At 38.6% G+C, this 18,260-nt stretch overlaps 1 protein-coding gene across 1 annotated transcript; it reads right to left on the reverse strand.

Annotated features, from left to right (window-relative positions):
* Positions 1–5,718: 5,718 nt before the first annotated feature.
* Positions 5,719–9,315, reverse strand: ccl25a (chemokine (C-C motif) ligand 25a). The gene is made up of 4 exons (XM_062988003.1): positions 9,252–9,315; positions 7,251–7,368; positions 5,902–6,018; positions 5,719–5,800 (listed from the first exon to the last, which is right to left on the reverse strand). The coding sequence occupies exons 1-4, from the start codon at positions 9,313–9,315 to the stop codon at positions 5,776–5,778; spliced, it is 324 nt and encodes a 107-aa protein (XP_062844073.1). The 3' UTR covers positions 5,719–5,775.
* Between the last annotated feature and the right edge of the window lie 8,945 nt (positions 9,316–18,260).

Raw genomic sequence — 18,260 nt, forward strand, 5'->3', positions numbered from 1 at the left:
TTGATTCTTATGTAACATTTACATATATATATATATATATATATATATATATATATATATATATATATATATATATATATATATATATATATATATATATATTTTAATATAGTGATTGCACAGTGGCTCAGTGGGTAGTATTGTTGCCTCCTGGATTCGATTCCCAGGTGGAGTGGACTCCAGTTTCCTCTCACAGTCCAAACACATGTAGTCAGGTTAATTGAAGATACTAAAATTGCCCTAGGTGTGTGTTTATGTGTTTGCCTGTGATGGACTGCGACCTGTTCAGGGTGTCCAGTCGTACCCACCGTAACCCTGAATTGAATAAAATGGTAATAAAACAGAATTGTCACTGTATTATTTTTAATTGTTTACAATAATATACCTTTTTAAAACTAGTGTTAATTTTGCAGTATAAACAAGATCTTTGTGTAAATGTTTGGTGAAATTGTAGGTGTGTCACATATTAGGACACACCGTGATACACAGTACTTACTGATTGATTGATGTATTCACAGTTTTTGATTAATGGCTTTTTAAGAACTGATTGTATCTTTTTTTAAAATGCTTAAATGAATCATCCGTACCCCAGCAGACGTTTGAACTATACCCAGAAGCAATACCCTTCAGCACTACCACCAACAAGAAATATTATATACTTTGACATGAAGTTTCTGTACCGTGACAATTTACTACACTGGAATCAAAGTGCTTGGTCATGTATCGAGACTGCATGTTCTGTAACTCTTCTTAAGTCTTTATTTTTGCGATTCTGACATAGCCTTGAGTCCTGTCTTACGATGCCGCTGAAAGATCTCTGACTGTCCCGACAGGCTTTCAGGAACGGAGGTATTTAGAAAGCTTACATACGTTGTCAGACTTGTTGAGTTCTGTGTGAATGTATTTCTGATCCTAATCCAGACAGTTTTCAGGACCTAACACGGCTTTGACGAGGCAACGCATGTGTTATAAATCACAATAGAAACCTAAGGGCCTGAAATGAAGCCCATACTTTAGTTTTGTTTGAATGAATTAATTTACCAAGCATTTAAGGGGGAGCTGCAAAGAAGAAACTGTGTTTAAAACTGTTTAAAGTTCTCGCTCTGAGAACACTAAAGGACTGCAGGAAAATTTTATGGTGCGATGAGACTAAAGCTGAACTTTTTGTCCTGATTTTAAAGTAGCGTAGCGTAAATATAAAACCATTCCCATTGCTGAATAAGGTGGTGGTAGCATTTCGTTATAGCAACACTATTAATAATAGGGACTGGCAATCTGGTCAGGATTAATGGGAATGTGAATGGTGTCGTTATGGAAGTTACAGAATCATGTCCTTCTGCCTTGCCATTTATAGCCGGCAGAGGGGGCATGCAGGCACAGATGATTAACAAGTCACTTCCTTTTAACCAACAGTCACCTGAATTAGTTGAATGTTAATTCGCTTCAGGTGGAAGTGTTTCTATTTATCACGGTTTCTTCCTCACAGATGTTTTTTTTTTTACTTGTGCAGATGCCAACATCCCCTTTCAGAGCGGGCCCCACGCTTGGACCCACACTGACCAATCTATAAAATCAGGGATTAATTAAATGAATATAATTGGATGGTGAATGGTCCACCAGTAAAATGCTAATATGCAGGACCTACTGGACAGGTTTGCAGTGAGGCGTGTTTTTAGAAAAACAACCAGACGGATTTTGGCAAATTTATGCACTGTTTAAAATTCCAGGTAACAACACTCCATGCAAGTATTACATTTAGCAATTGAGCCTGAACTATTTGTGGCTTATCTGATATCTAAATGCAATCATGATGTCAGAACCAGACCATGTCCTCAACTTGACCACTTATTAACTCACTCAATAAAACAAAGACTTATGTATCAAGACCACCAAGTTGGGTCTACTGGTAATAAATCACTAAATATGACAAGTCTGTAGTTATGTCTCATGCAGATGCTATCTGAGCTAACATGCCTTGGCCGTGGCCGCACTTCATCTGGGAAATAAAATTAGGATTGAAAAAGAAAACATCATTTGCGAATCACCCACTCCCAAAAAATATGAGCTCCACGCTCAGACATGCACTGTTCTGGCAACTGTAATATAACCTGGCAGCTTATACACAATCAGCTAAGCATAGAAATGAGAACAATGTCAGCGGTAAGCTTAGGTAAGAAGAGAAACCGTTTTGATGCCTGAATGAAGTCCAAATGCAGTGACAGCGTAATCTTAGGTACATGAGATTGATTGATTTCTCATGTCTTCTAAAGCAAACCCTATTGTTTGCCTTTTCGCGTACTTACTGGAATAGTTCTTATTATGCACTTTGCATTGCACTTTGCAACTGTAAACAATATAACACACGAAATTCCTCTTCAACATGACATAACATGAACATGTTACACACCTTTAACCTATTTCTTGAGGATATTATGGCAGTATTCAGATTTCAAATATATTGCTATTGTGGCCAAATGATTGGACAAGGGACATCTGTTAGGTAAAACTACATTTAGCGAATGTGATTATTAACTTAGTAGTATGAAAAATTTCATAATGAACAGAAGTATGTTTGGAAAAGGAAAGGGAAAATCCCAACAATACTGTACCTACTGTTAGATATGATGTATTGTGCTCTTTATGTCTCTGTTTTGATGTCAGTGAGATTGCTGCATTGCAGTAAATGTACAAAAAAAAAAAGAAATTTACCTTAAAATTATTTTGCTTTATCTCAAACCATCCTAGATTTTGTTATGTTTTTGAGGCAAATAAGAGCTGGTTGGTGGATTGTGCACGCATTGCAAGGAGTATGTGTCAGGCAAATATACCCTCCTTGGATGTGATCGGGGTCTTTATCAGGGGAAGACAAATTGCCTATATGCAAAATTGGGATATACTGTATATACAGTATATCTATATATATATATATACAGTATATACGTATATATAACTTTATTTTTGAATTTGATGCCTGCAACCCACAAATGATGTTGGGACAGTGCAAACCAAGTCCAAAATGTATAGAATACAGCATTTAAGTTACTTTGTTTTGAACCATTCAGCAATAACTACGTAAATTGATAACAGACAAGGGTATAATAATTGGACATAAAAGGAGGATCCACTAAAGCCTGCAAGCAAAGATGGGTCATTGCTCACCACACTGTGCCAAACCTTGTGAGAAAATGATCAGTATAAAATTATCAATAGAACGTTTTGCACTTAACAGAGGTAATGCAAATAATTTAGGTCTTTCACCATCTACCGTACATATTAGTATGAAAAGATTTAGAAAATCTCAATCAGTGTAGGACAAAGCCTAAGACCTCTGATGAATGTGCATGATTTTTAACCCTGAGATGGCACTGTATGAGAAATCAGTAGGTTAAGGCTGCCACTGTCGGACACTTAAACACAGCACAGCCCTTAACCCTTATGTTTTGTTTAATTGTCTATGGGCAATCGGAAAGGGGGCATTTTAAAAAAGCAGGAAAAAATACAGATAGACACCACTGATATTAGAAATCCTGGCTACTCAAACACAACTCTTGGAAATAATACATCTCCAAAAACTTGCATCATCAACTATTGTTTGTAAACTACAGTATTAATTGTACAGTCAAACTCATCGACTGTATATATTCATTATGTAGTTTAAAAGAGACAATATTGACAACATCTTTACATCTTATATATTTTAATATCTTTAAAAAACAAAGGCACCATTATTCACAACATTCACACATACTGTATATGATATTAGTAACAGTTAATGGCTTTGATTTTACTGGCTTTAATGTTAATGTGATAGTGATAATTAAGAGCGAGTATCTAAGCTGTTTGGGAATCGTTACTGGGTTACCTAATTAATACGGCTTTGCTATCTGGTAAAAAATACTACTGGTGGTACTCAGTGGTGCCAAAACAGCACAATTTTATTTAAATGATGTGAATTGGATGTCTTAGTTTAAGGTCTAAGTACCACCAGAGCAATTTACACCATATGATCAAAAGTATTTGGACACCTGACAATAAGCTTGTTGGGCATCCCATCTCAAAAACAAGTATAGCCATAGCTATAACAACAGCCACACTTCTAAAAAGACGCCTCACAAGTCTTTGAAGTATATCTGTGGGAATTTGTGCCAATTGAGAAAGCCTCAATTGATGTTCCAGTTCGTTCCAAAGTTGTTCAGTAGGGCTGATGTGCAGGTCACTGGAGTCAATTAAACCAAGCTTTTCTTCATGTTTTATAGAGCATCTATGTACACAGGGGCACAGTCTGTTGCTGCAAAGTTGAATGCATTTCATTTCTTTTTGTATAATTAGTTTATATCAACTGTTAGCAATGGCTGTGGCTGAAACACATACGTTCGAAGATAAGAAGGGATGTCCCAATACTTTTGCTCATATAGTGTTTGTTTGTAGCTACTCATTACACAAGGTTCATCAGTTCACAAGGTTATATTGAACACAGTCATGGACTCCAGTCTCCAGTTCACCTCACTTGCATGTTTTTGGACTGTGGGAGGAAACCGGAGCACCCGGAGGAAACCCACGCAGACACGGAGAACATGCAAACTCCACACAGAAAGGACCCAGACCGCCCCACCTGGAGGTCAAACCCAGGACCTTCTTGCTGTGAGTGCTACCCACTTAGCCACCGTGCTGCCCCTCATATACTGTAATGCTTAATAAAAGTATGTTCTTATTTACATATAAAATTGATATAAGGGCTGGTTATTATACTAAAATAAGGTTTGGCTCACTTGTTTGTGTAAAGGTAAACTAGAAAGTTTGTGGTTTATAACAAGATACACAGCAAAAGCTTGGTGTAAACATGAGAACTTTATTAGATATAAGCAGTAGTTTATTTATTCAGTATGTTATTGTATGCTATACGATATATCTTTATACCATGCTGTACGGGATTGGTTGTACAGCTTTGCAGCTTTTTTCTGTGCGTGTCTAAACGTTAGATCAGGGTAATGCATGATTACACACTGCATTTGATTACACAGATGTGATCAAAGTTTCATATAATGAACTGACTGTGGAACTTAAAGTACTTTTTACAGTCTCACTTATTGGAGCATTTAAAGAGGTCTGGTTAAACATCTACAAGTACTTGTTGCAATAAAGTGCCCTTCTCAATAGGTTTATTGTTAAAACTGAAAGTAAAATGCTATGAACGTTATCAATATTTCCAAATTTGATTGAAGTCTTTGAAACACTTCAACTAACAAAACTGTTGTTCCTTTAAGGCGTAGCTTTCTGGAAGTTAGAGATTTTATCATTTTACTTAAGCAATTATTGGCAAGAATTACATATTACATAAAACAAAAAAACAAAAAAGTAATCCCACTATACACAGCTTATACAATGCAATATACACACCAGCTTAAAGGTTACTCCACACAATGTAATCTCATACGGAAATTGGCTGAATATTTGATTAGACCGCAAAACAGTTTCACCCACATTTGGATTATAGTGTTATCGAGTGTTCTGAAGTCACTAGCCATTAAACAGTGTTTATACATTGTTTTATCTTCCAGTAAATTGGTCATACAGCCATCTGGCTAGCACTTAGGTTATACCTCTGCACTGCATTATAGGCAACAGGTTCTAACATAATGGAGGGAACGTGTTATGTTGTTAGCAGCAAAACTAAACCTCTGGCTGAAATGCACACCGGATAGCCAGTGCACCGACATCACCTGGCACAAAAACAAACCAGACATTTTAGTGTCTGGCGCTCAGCTCCTCAGCTTCTCAGTTCCGTTTTGCCGGCCTACGTCTGTTAAAAAGAGAAAACAGCTTAAATATGTACAAATACCTTCCATTTATTCCATTCCATTTAAGTGTAGTAAGGTGGTTGTGACTAAGGTAGATGGTTACCTTTTTGATGTATTTGGTCTCTTTGACACATGCCTTCTGTCGATTTGTTGCATCAGGGTCACAACCCATTTCTCATCAGGGTTGGCACAGAACACTCGGGCAGACCTCGTTTTGAATCTAAGGATTTAAATAAAAAAAAGATCATTAGCAGAGGCAGTGTGACCAGATTTTGATCTAATTTGCAATCCTGGCTGTGCATTCAAGTCTAGGGTTGGGATTAAGCTTAAAGTATCTTTTCTGTGGTAGGCATAATTCTGCAGTAAAACCATTCCCTGCTTACACTAAATTTTGAGTTCTTGGGCAGTTCCAGGACAGTTGTAGCCTAGTGGTTAAGGTACTGGACTAGTAATCAAAAGGTTGCTGCTTCAAGCCCTTTGCAGACAATAAACTGATCAGCCATAACATTAAAACCACCTTCTTGTTTCTACACTCACTGTCCATTTTATCAGCTCCACTTACCATATAGAAGCACTGTGCAGTTCAACAATTACTGACTGTAGTCCATCTGTTTCTCTGCATGCTTTGTTAGCCCCCTTTTATGCTGTTCTTCAATTGACCTTCCCAGGACCACCACAGAGCAGGTATTATTTGGGTGGTAGATCATTCAGAGCACTGCAGTGACACTGACATGGTGGTGATGTGTTAGTGTGTGTTGTGCTGGTATGAGTTTTTAAACACCTCACTGTCACTGCTGGACTGAAAATAGTCCACCAACCAAAAATATCCCCGTGGGCAGCATCCTCCGATGACCAACTCAAACAGCAGCAATAGATGAGCGATCGTCTTTGACTTTACATCTACAAGGTGGACAGACTAGGTAGGAGTGTTTAACAGAGTGGACAGTGAGTGGACGCGGTATTTAAAAGCTCCAGCAGCGCTGCTGTGTCTGATCCACTCATATCAGCACAACACACACTAACACACCACCACCTAAATAATACCTGCTCTGTGGTGGTCCTGTGGGGGTCCTGACCGTTGAACAAAAGAGTGAAACAGCATGAAAGGGGGCTAACAAAGCATTCAGAGAAACAGATGGACAAAAGTCAGTAATTGTAGAACTACAAAGTGCTTTTATAAAATGGACAGTGAGTGTAGAAGCAAGGAGGTGGTTTTAATGTTATAGCTGATCAATGTATACTGTCACAGTACTGTAAGTCCCTTTGGATAAAAATGTGTGTTAAATGTCGAAAATGTACATTTTGCCTTGGTATAGACACAAATTTATTTGAGTTTAAAACACTTGTTACTGCTTTATTTCAGTAATTTGATTTTAACGACACAAAATTTCAGTAAGAAAGCATTCTCATAGTAAATTTAAAGTACGATAGACAACATCACATATAACTCACACTATGGCAGGGATGTTACAGCCTCCATCAAGCTCCTGTCTTCTGTAGTTTATTACTTTTTTCATAATTTTTGAATTAATCGGTTTCACATAGCGTAGGCAGCAGTCCTCATATGAACCTACAGAGGAAACAGTTTACTATTAAACTCCTGATACTTTCGACCTGAAACTGCGTAAAACAACTTTGATGTATTTTAATCACACTGGCATGAATCCTGGGTATCTCTGAGAGCGTGATTCCCAAGTAACATGGGTAATTCTGCCAGTGTTTTATTTATTTATTTCATTCCATTAAAAACCCTGGTCATGTGTGACATACCAGCCTTATTGTTCTACAGGGCTTCAAAGATGGAATGCATTTGTCAATGCTGAGGTCAGACAGTTTCATACAATGTCTTTATGGACTTTACTTTGTGGGCAGCTACCGCTCAGTGGTTAAGGTATTGGATTAGTAATAAGAGGGTTGCCGGTTCAAGCCTTCCTGCCGCCAAGGTGCCACTGTTGAGCCCCTTGAGCAAGGCCCTTAACTCTCAATTGCTTAACCCTCAATTTGTTTTCAGTTAGAATTGTAAGTCATTTGGATAAAAGTGCCTGCTAAATGCTGTAAATGTGTTAATTGGCACAGTCAACCAGGAACAGAAAGGGCTCTCAGCAAACTGTTGGCACATAATTAAAAGCATGTAGTTAATTTTACGATTGATTTGATAATCATGTTAGCAATGGGTGTGGCTTCAACACCTGAGCTCCATAGTTAGGAGGGGTGTCCATATATTTTTTTGCCCCTATACTGTACAACAGTGGTCCCCATCCACCGGGCTGCGGACCGGTCATTTATTACCAGGCCGCACAGGAAAATAATATAATTAGAGATCGCTGCAAGAGCAATTACATTTCCAATACTCTTCGGGTGTTATTGTCCCCAATCACCACTAGGTGGGAGCAGTGTCTCATTGCAGCGAAAAAAGCTCAGGATTCACACTGATTTTCCTACTGTACCATACATGCATTAAACTGTGATAAGCTAAAACATTACATGGAACAATTCTAGAAATTCGCTTTAGTCGTGTACTTGCACCCTCACCCTCTGTTTCTGGGTGATTCTGGTCCCACCGCAACCCTGAACAAGGAGGTTTGTGAAACTAAATAACATACACCTTATAGTCAAAAGTATGCAGACACCTGACCATGAACATCCCATTCCAAACCACTGAAATGAATATGGAGTTACCCATTTGTTGGCATAACGGCCTTCTCCCTTCTGAGAAGGCTTTCCACAAGCTTCTGGAGTATGTCTATGCAAATTTGTGCCAATTTAGTCAAAACAGCATTTGCAGGACTTTGATTTGTATATAGTGCGACAGTAAGGCTGGAACAGTAATGAGCCTGAATCAGATTAAATGAATGGCAACATCAGCTAATTTGTAAATTAACTAATTAATAACTCCCCTGAGAGGGGTCAGATTATTCATTAGGATGGTCAGACCTCCCGATCCCCCCTGTAATTCTAACCATGCTGTTACCCCTAAGATAAGGGCATATTTTGTATAATTGATTCATACAACTGGTAGCAAAAATGCAGTGTGGCTAAAGCATCTAAACTAAACTACTAGTCCATATAGCAAGCATATTGATCCATTTCATTTTCATCATCCGCTTTATTGTGGTCAGTGTTGCGGTGAATCCAGTTTGGCTACCCCCCTCCCTTCATCCATAGCCGATCACATCTGTTTATATTCTATTTTATTTCCTTTCGCAGTACATGGACGTGTTTGTGTGAATCTTGTGATGTTTGTGAATTGCTGCCGTAACACTGCAAGTAATTAATCAATCAATCAATCAATCAAACACCCAGCCGGCCAATAGCACCACTAAGATTCGAACCTAACCAGACAGGGCACCAAATATATATTCTTTAAAATGTATGTCCTGCATCTTTACATGTATTTGGATTGTAATAAATGCATTAACAATATATTTGCTAAACATGTCATGTAAAAAGTACCTTGTGCTAAGCTGAGGTACAAGACGCCCAGGAGCAGGAAGCAGAACAACAGGGTGATTCTCATGGCTTGAAGTGTCTCTGTGCTTCTGCAATTCAAGTGCGCGCTGCATGCGGCCAAACACAAAACAACCATAAAACTTATCAGATACAGCAATTCCCTTACAGCCTGATGTGCATCTTTCATTTATATGCGTAGCCTTGACACTTGGACTGGTTCCCATGTAATAAATAAGCAGTGTGCATTAATGTGATAATGTACACTCAATAAAAGAGACTTAAAAGGTTCTTGCATTACAATAGTCTGTATATAAATACAGCAGGGAACCAAAATGCTTCTATTTTTTATTATTATAAAATTTTATACAATGTTTTTTTTTTTATTACAGATTATAGAGGCAGCAAAAATATTTCAAATATTAAAATAATATATTTAAAATATTTAAAAAATATTGTAATTTTTCATTAAGGTATTATGATTATGTGCATTGTATAAAATGAGGTAAAAACTGTTTCCACATTAAATGGTTTAACAGAGCCTGGTCTCAAGACACTCTTTTGATTAAATGGACACAAATTCCTAAAGACAGCCCAAAAAAGGGATTGGAAACTCCATATTAATGGCTGTGTTTTTGGAGTAGGATATCCTACAAGTTTACAGTATAGTTCAAATACTGTTGGTCATATGTTGTATGTCCACACTTTGGAATCTGAATAGTGATTGACTATTAAATATCAGAATTGCACATGAATCCTCTATTTCTCATTCACATTACTGTTACTGTTACTGACCCTATTTGCACACTTATCTGGTCATTTTTGCTTTGATTATGTGAACTCTGCACAGGTTAACAATGAAAGCACTGAACCCACATGCTTCATTACAAATAAACAGCTAAACTGTGCCATAAAATAATACAAAATTAATATATTAATGTCATTTGTTGTAGTATTCGGGTTTGCCGTAGCGTCTTGGTATTCTTACCTGAGTCAGTGTAAGGAAAGGTAGAGTTTACCAGATTTTACTGCTGATATCCAGGAGTCTGCACACCTTTTGAAACCTTGCCCTTTTATAATGAGGCCAGTCTTGACATCTGAGACTGTAAACACACCCTTTACAGAGTGATTGATAGATAGTACTTTATGGGTGCATGCACACACTTATTTCTTCAATCAATGACCTTTAATCTATTTATCACATTACTATTATTATTATTATTGTATGTGCACATCAGGGTTTTAATTGATACAATAAGAATAGAATTGTAGAATCTTGTTTTTCATTTCATGATTGGAAAACACTACCTTATACATTTAGCAGACTCTTTTATCCAAAGTGACCTATACAACGAGCTGAACACAAAGAGCAAATGAGGGTTAAGGGCCTTGCTCAGGGACCCAACAGTGACAACTTGGTGGTGGTGGGGCTTGAACCGGCAACCTTCTGTTTACTAGTCCAGTACCTTAACCACTGAGCTATCACTGTCCTCATACCTCACACTGTCCTCCATCCTTATACAGTGGTTTTGTATAATCAAACCTTCAATGCTTTGTATTATGCTGAATGGAATCAGAGAATTGACTCCTCTTTACGTATACATGCAAATGTATAGCAAAAAAGGAGGTCCTCAGGATTGCAGCTCTTTCAGGACTGGCATGAACGTGTTTAAACTGAAATCTGAAAGTCTAGATAATTGAAGGGGCTTGGAGTGGGTCTAACTGTCATTCACAACTAGTCAATCATGATTAACTGTTAATTGTTGCAAATTCTTGAACAGTGGTAGACTAGTATATATATATATATATATATATATATATATATATATATATATATACTGTATATATATATATATATATATGTATATATGACAAATAAAGCCATTTCATTCACACATCATCATCATCTTTTTCTAGATAACCTATTCTATAAACCATATATATTTGTGTATTGTTAAGGGTACATGAAAAACCATTTACTTACACTATATTATGGTATTTGGGTGCTCCATTGGCACAGCACACCAGAGTTGACATCTCAAAATCATTGTTTCGAACCTCAGCTCTGGGCACCTACATGAGCAATGATTGGCTGTTGCTCATACAGAGTAGGAGCCGGACAGGGATTCCTCATAACTGATGCATGGTTGATTGATGGCGTCTGCACAGAGACAGTAAATAATGCGTTGATCAGGGTGTGGCTGTCCATGCACAAAGCTGATCCGCATATGTACTTGCTTCGTGCAGGAGAAAAGATGCAGTTGGCTATTGCACACTTGTCGGAGGGGCCGTGTGTCAGTCTCGGCTCTCCTTAACAAGGGTGGAGATCAACATCAGTAGAGAGGAAGCATAATGCAATCGAGTAATTAGGTACGCTAAAGTGTAGAGGGCCAAAAAGTATATCCACACTTCAACAAAAGTGTACTGAAAACTAGATGTAATGCTAAATTTAAACAGACAACAAAGGACGTCTCCTTTTTCAACTTTGAAAAAAGTCCACAGATCTATAAAAAACATTTATAAAAGTGTGTATGCATTTTTAGCCCCCTCAGTGACCTTGAGAACCCTCTTGGTATCTTACATAAGGATGTATGAAATAGAGAACTGAACTCAGAATCATGTTCCATTACTGAGAATTCGTTTTGTTCTTGCCAAAAAAAACATTTCTGCAATATAAGACATTACGGGTAAAAATATTTTTATGAAACTTAAACCAACAAACAGTACTGTTTGAACTTGTCAGAATAGACGCGCTTTCATTTGTAGTCTCTCCGCTGGCTTCAGTAAAGCTGTGACCACGTGTAACTGGAGAGGGTTCATTTAGTTTCATTTCCTTACAGAGGATATAAATTGTCCATGTTGTTTGAGCATTGTCCAGTTTATGTACATCTATCCACCTATCTACTCACTTTATTTGTATTTGTATTAGTTACTGGAGGCCAATAATTTCCCTTGGGATAATTAAAGTATCTATCTATCTGTCTGTCTGTCTGTCTGTCTGTCTATCTTTCTATCATCTATCTATCAATCCATCCATCCATCCATCCATCCATGTTTGTAATGCTCTGCGGCAAGTACATTTTACATCTGCAGTACAGTCCATGATATATAAAAGTACAGTCCACAGTTTGACACTGCATGCCTATTAAATAATAATTAGCTTAATTTCGAGCTGCATTTGTTAATATTGCCTAATATATGTAGTTATTAACCACTGTAACCATTGCAAACATGTTTAATACGTTCTTTGAAGTATAAATGACATACTTAAACTTAAATGTATGTGACCATGAGCCTGTTGGACTGTATTGAATCGGCTTGCAAAACCCACTACCGCCGAGGGGTGCACAGGGTACTAGTAGTTGTAGTTCTAGTAGGACTACAAACCCCAAGAATCATAGCGCTCATCAGCGCTAATCATCCACAACGGTTTCTTAAACAAAGTCCGGACATCAGTTCAGCACACAGGTGGTAAAGTATAAGGTCGTGTTGTGTTACTTCAGTCACATAACTGTATTTTTTATTTAAACTTTAATAAACGAACTTCTATTAAAATTGAATCAATGATCCGCTTTCTCATTTGTAAGCGACTCTCAGAGTCGGTTTAGTGAACCGACTCTCCAACCAATTGTGTTTTACTTTCTTCTCATTAGAGTTGAGAGTGAATCATTGGGGCTGTGGTTGTTGGTGTAGGTGGACCAAGCAGCTAACGTACTGATCCTGGTTGCAGTTCCACCTTGTGCTGTCACCTTATATTTAGTGTAGTCTTTAGTTTAATTTGATTCACCCGGTTCACCCCATTTGTTCACTGTCAGGCTTTTGGTTTGACTAATTCCTTACATTCCCTTTTAATCATTAAATCATTTTGGTGGTCAGTGAATGTAATTTTTCCCTTTAATAAATAAAAATAATTACTTATAAAGACAAGGCATTGTGTGTGTGTGTGTGTGTGTGTGTGTGTGTGTGTGTGTGTGTGTGTGTGTGTGTGCGCAACTCCTCTTTTGTTCTGTTTACATCCAGTCATTGCATTGGGTCCTACATTTAGTCTGGTGGTAGTTTTACTGTAGCCCTCAACCACCACATTACTTGGACAACCCTGCAGCTATAACAGCATCCACTCTTTTGGGTAGGCTTTCCATAAGATTTTGACATGTGTGTGAGAACTGGAGCTCATCCGGTCAAAAGATTCATTGAAAGGTAAGACACTGATGTTGGATAAAAAAAAGACCTAGCTTACAAGCGACATTTCAGATCATCCCAAAAGTGTTGACTGGGATTGAGGTCAGGGCTCAGTGTGCTAACAAACCTTGTCTTTATGGACCTCAATCCATAAAATCATGCTGGGTGCAATCATCCTGGAACAGAGGGCCTTGCCCAAACTACTTAGAACAAATTTTTATAATTGATTTTATACACCTGTTAACAGGTGTTAACTCCTGAATTCAATACGTGGAATGGGTTTTGGACATACAGTGTAGGCTGAAGCTCTGTGAAGGATTGGCATTCTTGCCTTGTGCCTAGTGTTTCGTGATAAAACTAAACCTGCAGTTTCACCTGACCTAAATAAAGCAGTGTTTACATACAGAAATAAAATTAAAAAGGTGAGTATTTTGTATGTGTCCTACATTAAATGTTGCCAGCTCAAACTGTGTTTTTTTTTTTACTAATTGCCTGCTGTCATTAAAGGCTTCATAGAGCTTTTGTGTGGGTAATCACTAACTCATAGAACCTCAGTGTAAATGCTCCTCTTATTTCAAAACGATACAGATATCAGATAAGCTTCTTAAGCAGGAGTCAGTGCAGTTTTGTATCCATGGGCTATTTTTACTATTAAGGTAAGGACATGTTCTGACAGATTTTTTTGACTTTCACTGTGCTCTTGTCTGTTTTCGCCATGAAGTCTAAAGGTTCGCCCTTGTAACCTCTTTATCCCATTTTAACGCCCTTTGATTGCCTTGAATGACACTTCACAATTGCACTTTCAGACTTTAAAGCGGCTGTTTGATAAATTCACTCTTGACTGATGAGCCAATCTAAAAGGATTGTTTTAAGTGCTCCGCGGCTGACAGACTTATTCTCCTACAGTTTCCTACGTTTTAATTACGCTTTGCACTTAAATGTTGATGCGGATCCAGAAAAAGTACAAACACACGCAAAAAGATAAGTCTCATTTGTGACCAGTTGCTAAAATGTTATATTGTTTTGCATGATAAGCTCATCCATAGATACAGTTGCCTTCATAAATATTGGCACCTGCAAACAAGACCATGCCAGGCTGTACAAACAGACTTCATGCTTATTTCTTCATTCTTTAATTGAAAATATTAATACAAGCTACATTTTTATTAAATCCCCAAAATGTATTTATGCCACAACTCTCGGCAGCCTTTCATTTATGCTTTGCCTATTCCTATAATGATTAATTAGACTGGAAAACACATGGGAAGAGATCTGAGACCATTTGTCCACACATAATCACTTTAGATCCTTCAGATTCTTACATCCATGCTTGTTTAGCTCATCACAGGTTTCTTTTAGATTCAGATTAAACATCTGGAATGGCTTCAGCAAAAGATGACTTTACCAAGATCAGGATCACTGGTGGCATTAGTGTAAATAACATTTTACACCAGTAGCAGTTTCAGATCTTAGAATTTCTGAGACAGCAGTCTAACAAGACTTGTTCTAATTAGTCCCAGGTTTAAGTCTCAGTGGTGCCACTGGTCCACTGGGCACCCGACAGACACAACTGGCCATGTGGTGATTTATTTTGTTTGCCATTGCAACAGCAATTCCTAATGTCTGTTTGAGACATCGGCATGAGAGGCAGAGCAGTATAGCATGAGAATAGTGTGAGTATATAGAGTGTAGCGTGGTCCTCCATACATGTTAAAGCTCTCTGTAAGGATCTGTCCAAGCCTGGTGTAAAAAAGCAGCCAATATCTTCACACATCAAAGAGGGCATGTGCTAGCCAGCAGTCCTCACCAGCATGTGTCCTAATTACACAGGAAACTGGATATATCAAAAAATGAGACAAATATACAAAACTAGGGAAAATTACAACATAAAGATGAATGATTGCTGAAGCAGTCACTACAGTACCAGTATGATTTCCAGATTTTAAAGACACTGTGGTGCTGCAGGTAGGGCTGGTGTCTCACAATTCTGCCTGGGTGGCATTTTTAACCCTCCTTCATGATATCCGCCAAAACTATCATGTATGTGACCACGCTAAACTGGATCTCAATGTTTTTATATGTATATTTTGTTTATGCATTTTCTCCCCTTTTTCTCACGACTTTTAGCGCGTCCAGTTGCACGATTGGATCATGCTTCCTCTGAAGTAATGCCAATCTTTGCTCTGATTAAAGAGAACGAAGCTAACCCACGCCCCCCTCCGACATGTGCCAATGCGGACCAGCTTTCCCCGCCCCTGTGCAGGTGCCATCAATCAGCCAGCAGAGGTCGTAGTTGCATCAGTTACGAGGAGACCCTGCCCTACCCCTATATAAACAACAGTCCAATCGTTGTTCACGTGGCCGCTCAGCCCAGCCGGATGGCAGAGCCGAGATTCAATACAATGTATTCGAGATCCCAGCTCCGGTGTGCTAGCGCGTGTTTTACTGCTGCGGCACCTGAGCGGTAATCTTAATTTTTTTTTAGGTGTAAATACATAAATGTAAGTGAGTATGTGATTCTCTGTGCTACCAGAACATCCACTTAAGTGCCATCAGAATGAAAGATAACTGAAGATAAATGACTGAATAAAGAATTTAGTCTTCATATAAATATAAAGCTTAGAGCTTACAACGGATTTCTGGAAGCATTTTGTGGAATTAACACTATTTATTTGGTTAAACCAGCTAATAGATGAATAAATACTTTGGAAGTGTTTAAAGTATGAATCCCGCGGCTGGTAGATGCTCACACATGTCCTTTGGATAAAATCCATAATTCTCTTCAAATATTTGCAATTATGTACACCTAATTTAACAAAGTATTAAGTAAACCAAAACCGTTTTAGGAAAGATCATAAGCTGTGGCTCACTTTGAAGCCAAACTGCATGTCTACAATTATTTAACTTTTATCAACTCGGCAAAGTGACAAAAAAATAAGGATCATTAGGATCAAGTTGGCATTGCACGCTCTATTTCCAGCTCATGATCATACCTGTCCAGATAGATTAATTGCAGTGCAGTTGAACAACAAATTTCACAAAAGAGCCAGAAAATATGATGATCCACTAAGCACAGATTGATGGTGCCTAAAAAAACAAACACATTAGCAGTATCCCCTACATTTCATCAGTTACATGTTATTTTTTAAATATACAGTGTATCACAAAAGTGAGTACACCCCTCACATTTCTGCAAATATTTTATTATATCTTTTCATGGGACAACACTATAGAACTAAAACTTGGATATAACTTAGAGTAGTCAGTGTACAGCTTGTATAGCAGTGTAGATTTACTGTCTTCTGAAAATAACTCAACACACAGCCATTAATGTCTAAATAGCTGGCAACATAAGTGAGTACACCCCACAGTGAACATGTCCAAATTGTGCCCAAAGTGTCAATATTTTGTGTGACCACCATTATTATCCAGCACTGCCTTAACCCTCCTGGGCATGGAATTCACCAGAGCTGCACAGGTTGCTACTGGAATCCTCTTCCACTCCTCCATGATGACATCACGGAGCTGGTGGATGTTAGACACCTTGAACTCCTCCACCTTCCACTTGAGGATGCGCCACAGGTGCTCAATTGGGTTTAGTCCATCACCTTTACCTTCAGCTTCCTCAGCAAGGCAGTTGTCATCTTGGAGGTTGTGTTTGGGGTCGTTATCCTGTTGGAAAACTGCCATGAGGCCCAGTTTTCGAAGGGAGGGGATCATGCTCTGTTTCAGAATGTCACAGTACATGTTAAAATTCATGTTTCCCTCAATGAACTGCAGCTCCCCAGTGCCAGCAACACTCATGCAGCCCAAGACCATGATGCTACCACCACCATGCTTGACTGTAGGCAAGATACAGTTGTCTTGGTACTTCTCACCAGGGCGCCGCCACACATGCTGGACACCATCTGAGCCAAACAAGTTTATCTTGGTCTCGTCAGACCACAGGGCATTCCAGTAATCCATGTTCTTGGACTGCTTGTCTTCAGCAAACTGTTTGCGGGCTTTCTTGTGCGTCAGCTTCCTTCTGGGATGACGACCATGCAGACCGAGTCGATGCAGTGTGCGGCGTATGGTCTGAGCACTGACAGGCTGACCTCCCACATCTTCAACCTCTGCAGCAATGCTGGCAGCACTCATGTGTCTATTTTTTAAAGCCAACCTCTGGATATGACGCCGAACACGTGGACTCGACTTCTTTGGTCGACCCTGGCGAAGCCTGTTCCGAGTGGAACCTGTCCTGGAAAACCGCTGTATGACCTTGGCCACCATGCTGTAGCTCAGTTTCAGGGTGTTAGCAATCTTCTTATAGCCCAGGCCATCTTTGTGGAGAGCAACAATTCTATTTCTCACATCCTCAGAGAGTTCTTTGCCATGAGGTGCCATGTTGAATATCCAGTGGCCAGTATGAGAGAATTGTACCCAAAACACCAAATTTAACAGCCCTGCTCCCCATTTACACCTGGGACCTTGACACATGACACCAGGGAGGGACAACGACACATTTGGGCACAATTTGGACATGTTCACTGTGGGGTGTACTCACTTATGTTGCCAGCCATTTAGACATTAATGGCTGTGTGTTGAGTTATTTTCAGAAGACAGTAAATCTACACTGCTATACAAGTTGTACACTGACTACTCTAAATTATATCCAAGTTTCATGTCTATAGTGTTGTCCCATGAAAAGATATAATGAAATATTTGCAGAAATGTGAGGGGTGTACTCACTTTTGTGATACACTGTATAAGCCTGAGGACCTGCTACTTAAACAGGCTTCTCAGGTTTAATCCCAAATCAGAACCCAGAAAATGTGACAGTATGGAAAAGCAAAT

The sequence above is a fragment of the Trichomycterus rosablanca genome, chromosome 25, assembly GCF_030014385.1.
Source record: "Trichomycterus rosablanca isolate fTriRos1 chromosome 25, fTriRos1.hap1, whole genome shotgun sequence".
NCBI lineage: Eukaryota > Metazoa > Chordata > Actinopteri > Siluriformes > Trichomycteridae > Trichomycterus > Trichomycterus rosablanca.